Source organism: Mytilus galloprovincialis, chromosome 10 (assembly GCF_965363235.1).
Source record: "Mytilus galloprovincialis chromosome 10, xbMytGall1.hap1.1, whole genome shotgun sequence".
In the NCBI taxonomy this organism is placed as follows: domain Eukaryota; kingdom Metazoa; phylum Mollusca; class Bivalvia; order Mytilida; family Mytilidae; genus Mytilus; species Mytilus galloprovincialis.
The window spans coordinates 26,500,707-26,510,797 of record NC_134847.1 but is presented as its reverse complement, the minus strand read 5'-3'; the positions used below and the strand labels follow the sequence as shown (position 1 = coordinate 26,510,797).

Genomic DNA, 10,091 nt, shown 5'->3' with positions numbered 1-10,091 from the left:
TCAACCTCTTTGTATACCATATGTTTTATCATATGAAAGATTTGGAATAGCTATCATGCAATTGTATGTAAGGGTTTACTGTCAAAAACTTAAGATTGATGTTATTTCAATATGTTCACAATATATTTATAGTCTCGAAAATTTGTATGATGTCTTAATATTACATCTTTTCCATTCGGAAGATTAAAAATAGGTACGGGTGCGGGAATTTCTCGCTGCATTGTTGACCTTGTGCTGTTGTCTGTTCTATGGTCGGATCGTTGTCTCTTTGACACACTCCCCATTTCCATTCTCAATTTTACCCTTCAATTGTGGACATGAAACAATACACCTTATCGCTATTTAGTCTAATCCGTGAAAAACAGTCATTTACACAACTTCCTGTTTGGGTCATGCCGCCGAAAAATAGAGGTCATCAGTAGTGAGCTGAGGGAGAAAAAACTTTAACAGCGACCATTAAAAAACTTTGATAGAGTATGATCCACTTTTTTCGAAATTAAAATTGAAGTAAAAAAATATTTTGTATGAAGTATTTACGGTAGGTTAAACAGGTTTCATTAAAAAGTATCTTGCATGGTGCATTGTTTAAACAGGGTCCCAGATAGTTTCAACTGGATAAAAAAGTTGAGTAATTTTAGAACTTATCCGGAATGGAATAAATAGCGATTAGGTGTATATCATGTTTAAAATATTAACAAATAAATGTTTAAGTATAACAAACTTTTTTTTTTCAAAAGATATATAACTTACCTGTTAGACTTGTAGTCTCATGTACAAGTTTTTTCGTGTCATCGTTTTCTTTTAATATATGTTCACGTATATCATTATCTTGTTCAGATGATTTTGCAACTGGTTGGGTAATTTCTCCATCTGTGTTTGTTGAGTAATACAATAAATAAAAGAGTAAACATGCTGTACATAATGTCTCTCAGGTTTACTAATCATGATTAAATTAATGCTATAGTTATATAGGTAATTTTTTATAAAATTAGTATACATGTTATATAAACGTTTTATGTTGCACTGTATGGAAAAACACAAGGGGTCGGAACATTTGACACGAATTCCAAAACCTCACATAAGTACATCCTTAATCCTCTTAATATAACATCTTTTCCATTTGAAAGATTCAAAATAGGTACGGGTGCGGGAATTTTTCGCTGCATTGATGACCTTCTTCTAAGGTTTTTTTTTCAAAAGATATATAACTTACCTGTTAGACTTGTAGTCTCAAGTACAAGTTTTTTCGTTTCATCGTTTTCTTTTAATATATGTTCACGTATATCATTATCTTGTTCAGATGATTTTGCAACTGGTTGGGTAATTTCTCCATCTGTGTTTGTTGAGTAATACAATAAATAAAAGAGTAAACACGCTGTACATAATGTCTCTCAGGTTTACTAATCATGATTAAATTAATGCTATAGTTATATTAGGTAATTTTTTTTTATAAAATTATTATATAAACGTTTTATGTAAAAGATGAAGATCATAGTAAAATGAACCCTGCCAGACAAACATATCATTCACCAAATAGATTAAACCTTTTGCTTCTGGCATTTGATAGATAGATATATATTAACTTTTCTAATAATACCATTCACGAAATATATATTTGACCAACTGCTTTGTAGTGTCCGAAAACGGATTGAAGCCCGAAAACTGAACGAATGGTATAGAAAATTTGTGGTACAAAATGATTAGCTTCCGTTTTTATTCAACCTCTTTGTATAAACTGTTTAACTGAATATCCACAAGAAGGACCGAATATTGAATAACAAACATATTAACCGGTTTATCGGACCTTATTTCACTTTTATTAGGTCAGATGTAAATGTATAACTAGCATGATAATTTACACTCCTAAATAATAAATGATCATTGTGGTATTTGATTAAATCAAATTGTGAATGTAATTGGCTTCTAAAGAACTCAAATATACTGAAAGTTATCTTAGACCGGTGTCTTTTGTCTTTTTCGCTTTTTTCAGTGGTACTTTGCTCGGCGTGACACTCTTGTAAGTCACGCTCTTTTGCTATGATTGTTATCAATTAGGTTTTTGATTTTCTGATTTGAATATATCAATATGATTGGACCATTGATAGCTGACTGTATTGGGAGTTTGAATAATCGTACAGGTCGAATATGATCCTATTAATGCTCACATGCATGTCATTTGACTTTGGTGGATAGTGTTCTCATTGGCAATTATACCACATGTCATTATTTTTAAATAGGTATTGTGCAATTTTAGGCATGAACAATCTCATGTTAAAAATATCAACAATTAAATGTTAACATCCGACCAACAATGTTTACATAAATAGGTAGAACTAACCTGTTAGAGTTACAGTCCCACATACAAGTTCTTTCTTTTCATCATTTTCTTCTAATATATTTTCACGTATTTTAATATCTTGTTCAGATGATTTTACAAATGGTTGAATAATTTCTTCATCTATGTTAGTTTAGAAAAGAAAAAAAAAGTACACACGCTGTAATGTCTCACAAGTTTACTAATCAGAATTCTGTTATGTAAGGTAAGTTTTAATAAAAGTATCCTTTAAACGTATTCTGTAAATGATGTCATAGATGTAGGTCAGGGTAAAACGAACTCTGACAGACAAACATATCATACACCAAATGCATAAAACCGTTTGCTTATGGCATTTGATAGAGCGACATGTATTAACACTTCTTATCATGCCATTCACCAAATATAGTTGAACGACTGCTTTAAAGTATGCAGAAAAACAGATTTAAGCTCGAAAACTGAACGAATGGTATGAAACGTTTGTGGTACAGAAAAAATATCTTTCATTTGTGTTCAACCTCTTTGAATACCATATGTTTTATCATATGGAAGATTTGGAATAGGTTTCATGCGATTTTATAAAAATGAATATAAAAGTTAACTGTCACAAACTTAAGATTTACATTAACTCCACATTTTCACAATATATCTATAGGTGGCACCGAATTATTTCCTGGCCCATAAAGTGGTGAAAATTCTAAAAAGGCTATCATTATCCCTATTCGTTGCGTATAAATATATTGTGAACATTTAGAGTTATTATTAATCTTAAGTTTGTGACAGTTAACCAACAATTCTACATATTCAGATAACTCAAGTTCTTTCATTATTATGTATGATGACCATTTCCTTTTTTTGCTATATTTAGAAACCTAAGACCACTAGTGCTTTTATGCTGTGTATCATGCAGTGAATACAAATTTTAAAAATAATCGCATAAATTTATTTTCACCTATATGTAAATTTTTATATTTTTCTATACCTGATTCATCCCTCTGTTTGGGAAAGTATGTTCAGTAGATGCTGTGTATTTGTCCAATTACACTTTTCAGATACATCGACTTAAGAAGGAAAAATTATTTGCAAACGCTATGCCGATTTTATTGTTTGAAAAAATGAAATTAAAAAAACAACACAAACCTTTTATTCTTATTTGAATTCATAACAAAGAGAATCAATGCAACAGCTCGGAAAAATCGTCAAAATCAAAATAAAATAAAATTCCGCAAAAGTTCATTAATGCTTTTGGCGGATTGAAGTCATTGCAAAACATGACGTCATAGAAATGAAAACGCTAAAGCTGAGGTTTTTCCGTTACGTAAACCATCAAAATTCGTATGTAACATTGAAATGATTTTTTGTAGTTAAGTTCCTATTCTATTGCATTATTCGCATATTTACTGATTTCAGGAAGTCAACATAGCGGCTCCTCAGTTACGAAATTTCAACTTTGTATTTGACGAAAGCAAAATGTAGATTAAAAATGGAAATGTTCGGTTTGCGAAATAAAAAATTTATGTTTATTTTTGCTAGCGGTTATTTGCGAAAAAAGTCATGCAAGTTACAGATTTTTTTAAAATGTTTTAGCTTTATCTAACAGGGAGTAAAAAGGAACGCCCACAAAGACGGCATTCTCTATCTTGCGCCAGTTTTTAATCAGACCATATTTGTCTTATTAGAATCGAAATAATTCATGGAAGCCATAGATTTGTAGTAAATGTACACATTGCCATGGCCGTGATATTCGTTAATTTTATCACTAGCTAACGCTCAGGATAAAATTCGAATATCACGACCACAGCCATGTGTAATTTTTCAACAAATCTATGGCTTCCATGAATTATTTCTCAAGTAACAATCATTGGAAATAGTTGATCAAGGCTGATTTTCGAATTTTAGCCCGGCATTATGGATATCAAGTTTTTGATAAAAATTGCATATGTCGGACATAAGGGCTTGCAAGATTGTATGCATAGCCATTTTAATGAACAGATGCAATTAGTTTGTTCGACAAGTTCCGCTGTGCAGCTTTGAAACCTACGGAGCCCTGTTGGTCTCACACAGATTATAAAGTGTTTTTTAAAGTCCTGCGCTGAAGATGTGTAAAGTCTAGCGCTGAAGATGTAAAGTCTAGCGCTAAAGATGTAAAGTCTAGCACTGGAGATGTAAAGTCCAGCGCTGAAGATTTAAAGTCTAGCGCTGGAGATCTGTAAAACCTAGCGCTGGAGATATGCAAAGTCTAGCGCTGGAGATGTAAAGTCAAGCGCTGGAGATATAAAATCAAGCGCTGGAGGTGTAAAGTCTAGCGCTGAAGATGTAAAATCAAGCGCTAGAGATGTAAAGTCTGGGGCTGAAGATGTAAAGTCAAGCGCTGGCGATGTAAAGTCTAGCGCTGGAGATGTAAAGTCAAGCACTGGTGATCTAAAGTCAAACGCAGCAGATGTAAAATCAAGCGCTGGAGATGTAAAGTCTGGCGCTGGATATGTAAAGTCAAGCGCTGTAGATGAAAAGTCAAGCGCTGGAGATGTAAAGTCTAGCGCTGGAGATGTAAAGTCTAGCGCTGGAGATAAAAAGTCCAGCGCTGAAGATGTAAAGTCGAGATCGGCCAACTATACCCTCGGTAAAAAAAATTACGTGGGTGAATTTTTCATCGGGAATCCGAACGTAAGACCCGTGCGGGCTTACCGCGGGTCTCTCGACCATCGAAGGCCGGCAAACTATACCCTCGTAAAAAGAAAAAAATTACTATCGCGGGTTTCGAGGAGAAACTACAACTTCGGTAAAAAAAAAATATTACATGGTGAAAAATTTTCATCGGGAAGCCCGAGGAAGAATATTGCAGGTCTCTCGATTACCATGGCACCGTCAACGAAGGCAGGCATCGTACACCCTCAAAAGCCGCCTCTTGACGATGCACGTCCTAAACATAACCCTAACCCTAACCCTAAACCCTAACCCTAACCCCTTACCCTCGACCGCGGGTAGGTACGCGGTCGACCGATAGCGGGCTACCACGAGTCTCGGCCGCGGGTAGGTACGTTGCCGGCCTTTAGCGGGCTACCACGGGTCTCGACCGCGGGAAGGTACGTGGTCGACCTATAGCGGACTACCACGGGTCTCTAACCCTAACCCTAACCCTAACCCTAGCCCTAACCCTAACCCTTACCCTAACCCTAACCCTAACCCTAACCCCTAACCCTAACCAATGTCCGGCCTTCAGCGGGCTACCACGGGTCTCGACCGCGGGTATGTACATCTCCAGCGCCTGACTTTACATATCCAGCGCCAGTCATTACATCTCCAGCGCTTGATTTTACATCTCAAGCGCTTGACTTTACATCTCCAGCGCTTGACTTTACATCTTCAGCGCTAGACTTTACATCTTCAGCGCTTGACTTTACCTCTCCAGCGCTTGACTTTACATCTCCAGTGCTTGACTTTAGATCACCAGTGCTTGACTTTACATCTCCAGCGCTAGATTTTACATCTCAAGCGCTTGATTTTACATCGCCAACGCTTGACTTTACATCTTCAGCCCCAGACTTTACATCTTCAGCGCTTGATTTTACATCTTCAGCGCTAGGCTTTACATCTCCAGCGCTTGATTTTACATCTCCAGCGCTTGACTTTACATCTCCAGCGCTAGACTTTTCATATCTCCAGCCCTAGATTTTACAGATCTCCAGCGCTAGACTATACATCTCTAGCGCTAGACTTTACATCTTCAGCGCTAGACTTTACACATCTTCAGTGCAGGACTTTAAAAGACACTTTATAATCTGTGTGAGACCAACAGGGCTCCGTAGAAACCCAACTCTATAGTATTTATATGAATTCAAATTAAAGACTATAAGATGATATCTATTTTGACTATAATATTCTAGATCATTACAGACCGTAATTGTTGCAATTAATGTGAATGATATTATGTAGTATACACTATCTTTTTCAGCAGATCGGACAAAATGTTATGTTGAGTTATACTTAATTTGCACCCCAAGCATTTTTATGTGTGTGTACTTTATTTAGTACCATAACAAAAATTATTATGTACCACATAAAAGACTTATACTGTTATTCATTTGTACTCCTAAACCATGTCGTCCTCTTAAATAAATTGTTACCAATTAAAAACAAACACGGTTATCTTTTTCAATGAATTTCTATTTTAGTTTTTGTCATATATATATTAGTTATCAAAGGTACCAAGATTATAATTTAGTAACACGACGGGTGCCGCATGTGGAGCAGGATCTGCTTACCCTTCCGGAGCACCTGATATCACCCCTAGTTTTTTGGTGGGGTTCGTGTTGTTTATTCTTTAGTTTTCTATGTTGTGTCGTGTGTGCTGTTGTTTGTTTGTCTTTTTCATTTTTAGCCATGGCGTTGTCAGTTTGTTTTAGATTAATGAGTTTGACTGTCCCTTTGGTATTTTTCGTCCCTCTTTTATTACGCCAGACGCGCGTTTCGTTTACATAAGAATCATCAGTGATGCTCATATCACAATATTTATAAAACCAAACAAAAACAAAGTTAAAGAGCATTGAGGATCTAATGATTATTCTTTTAAAAAAAAAAGCTTTTAAAAATAATCATAATCAGTCTATCAAATAATTGAGGAATCATTTTTTTTCATTACGCGACATCTTTGAAAATCTTATGTCCAGGCTTCGTAAAACGTCATGCAGATATAAAAAAGTTATTAATCTTAAACAACATAAATCTCAGAATGTGATCTTCACTTCAAATGATACCAAGTACAGTGTAGTAAACTGGTGAACATAATATCCACAAGAAGCATCGAATATTGAATAACTAACATATTTATCAGATCTAATTTCATTTTTAATAGGTTTGATGTAGATGTTTATTCAAATTATTAATCATACTGCTCTATATTAAATTATCAATGTGGTATTTAAAGAAAAAGAAAATTGGTGATTGTTATTGTCTTTGTAAAAACTACAAATTTACTGACAGTTCCCTTAGACCCGTAATAAGTGTCTTATGTCTTTTTAGCTTTTTGAGTTGTACTTTGTTCTTCGTGCCAATCTGATGAGTCGAGTTTTTTAAAAGATTATGAAAGATTGTTTATATGTTGTATTGTTTCACCACTGTCCGAGGTAAGGTAACGTGTTGAAAGTTCTCAAACATTTGTGTGTTCTTGCAACAAGTCAGAGCCTGTAATAGGTTTTGTTTGTCCCTGTCTGTCATATTTCGTTTTCGTTTTTGTTTTTGTCAAACATTATGTATTTGATTTTCTGATATGAACTGGTTTTTTTGTTGCAACATTTGAGTCCTTGACAGCTGACTGTTGGTTTAAATATGGTAAAAGACAGAAACCCATTGATGCTAATATTCACATCAGTTTGACTTTGATAGTTTCTTTGATGGCAATCATACCACATGTCCCTATTTTAATATTGTGATGCTATTCATCAGGCAATGTTTTATAAAATTTATGTTTTTGTCAAAAGTTTTTGTTAGAGGTTTTTTTGACACGAATGAGTAGTTTTGTTTGTACAAAATGACTACAGATTAAAAAAGTAATGATAACAAATAAATAGCTCCAATTGGTTTTGAACCTTTTGACTCATGTTTTTTTTTTATTTTCAAGATTCTAAATATGTATCGTGGAAGATTAAATACAAAAAATCGTAATTGTAACATGTTATAAATATCAACAAATCCAACTAGCGATTTAGACATAAAAAGGATATATAATTACCTGTTGGTATTGTAAACCCATTTTCTTTACTGTCTTCTACACATTCTGCATGATCTTTTTTAGATGATTCTGCAACTGTTTTAGTAATATCTGCATCAGCGTCAGCTTATTAATAAAAACACATACAAGAGTGCATACGCTGTAATGTGTCGCTACATGTACACATATCATGATCAGGGTAAAGTTTTAGTAAAAGTATTATATAAACTTATTATGAATTATTTTTCGATTTGAATTTTATCGCTAATGATAACTGACTTTAAATTAAATGGGTTTATATCATCGTAAATGGCCGAGCAGAAACCTATTGATGCTAACATTCACGTCATTTTGACGTTGATAGCTTCTTTCATGACAATCCTACCACATTTCCCTATTTGTATATTGTTATGCTATTTATCAGATTATTTTTTGTTGGAAGTTAGAATTAGGAAATATCTGTTACGATTGCTTATTTTGTTTGTACAAATTGACAACAGAACGAAATAGTAATGATTACAAATTAATAGTTTTAATTTATCTTAACATTTTTATTCTGCATCCATTTGAAATATTCTAAGAAGGTATCATGCTAATTTAAACATCTCAATCGTAACATGTTTTAATATTAAAACAAATCCATCAATCGATTTCCTCATATATAGGATATATAATTACTTGGAATATTTGGAATATCGTTCCTTTTCTCTTTTTCATTTAATAGATTTGCACATTCACCATGATTTTTCTCAGATGGATCTGCATAATTTTTTTCAATATCTACATCTGCGTAAGCTAAAAATATAAACAAATAAAAGAGTACACACGATGTTACGTCTGGTATTTTATTGATCATGATTGAATTCATATTCAATCACTCTGGGATTAAATTGTTCGTGTTGTTTATTCTTTAGTTTTCTATGTTGTGTCATGTATCTATTGTTTGTATGTTTGTCTTTTTCATTTTTAGCCATGGCGTTGTCAGTTTATTCTCGATTTATAAGTTTGACTGTCCCACTGGTATTTTTTGTCCCTCCTTTAGTAAAAGTAATACTGGTATATAAACTTGTTATGTAAACGAGGTAGATTATTCAACTGATCTGTAAAACTTCAATGTATCATGTACTGTGCTACAACGCTATATTAAAACTGACAAAGAAAGGTAACATACGGCCACCGAAAGCTTTATTTTGATGTGCCTAGGTGGTCGAGTCGGGCATAGTGCAAGGCAATTTTTTGCTACAATATCTCAGTAGCATGAGTTCGAATCTCGGACAGAAAAGAACATTAAATTTGGTTCCGCAAATTTACAAGTTTAACATTGTTGGGCTGATATTGAGACGAAACGTATATACAGAATGTGTTTTCAGCCTTGTATCACCATCACTGGTGATCTCATGGATAAAATCTGTCCAAAAGTAAAGTTTTCACTGGTTTAGACATACATATATATATATATAAAATGTATACAAAAACATTAGCGTTGACCATTTTGACTGTTACATACTAAAATTATCAACCAAAAATTAATTCCAACAAGTTGTGTTGCAGGATTTTAAAAAAATCGTGAGGGTTCAGTGGACATCAGTGTCTCGCCTACTTCTGCTGTTAATCGCAGGCTCAACAAAAATGAGGAAAAAAATCAATAAAAATATTCCTCTTGATACTATTTTTGATTGTAAGAAGCTTCTGTCCAAGTTTGGTAAAAATCCAGAATAGTTTATGAATCTAATAAATGTTTAAAAACTTTAACTGTAGACTGTATGTTATGTTAACTAGAACAAAAACTAAGTTTATCTATAAGTAAAATACAGATATCAACAAAATTTCCTTCTAAATTCTAGCTTTTGATCATAAACAAGCTTCTGTCTACGTTTGTTACAAATCAAAAATAGTATAAGAAAGTTATTAACTTTTTTTTTAAATTTAACCACAGAGTGAATGTGTTGTTTCCTGGTAGAAAATCGAAGTCCATTTATAAGTTAAATACGGAAAAAATGGAATTTTATTTTTACAAAATTTACTTCATGATACTATCTTATGATCATAAACAAGCTTCTGTCCATGTTT

The 10,091-nt window shown here is 33.5% G+C and overlaps 1 protein-coding gene across 1 annotated transcript in view; it reads right to left on the bottom strand.

The window, feature by feature from the left end:
• Positions 1-585: 585 nt before the first annotated feature.
• LOC143048903 (uncharacterized) overlaps positions 586-10,091 on the bottom strand; it is a 55,641-nt gene continuing 46,135 nt past the window's right edge. Inside the window, exons 3-8 of the mRNA XM_076222769.1 lie at positions 8,700-8,816; positions 8,043-8,147; positions 2,339-2,458; positions 1,214-1,333; positions 751-870; positions 586-611 (exon numbers count right to left, since the gene is read on the bottom strand). Of these exons, the coding sequence (XP_076078884.1) occupies positions 586-611; positions 751-870; positions 1,214-1,333; positions 2,339-2,458; positions 8,043-8,147; positions 8,700-8,816 (608 nt within the window). The remainder of the gene's footprint in view (positions 612-750; positions 871-1,213; positions 1,334-2,338; positions 2,459-8,042; positions 8,148-8,699; positions 8,817-10,091) is intronic.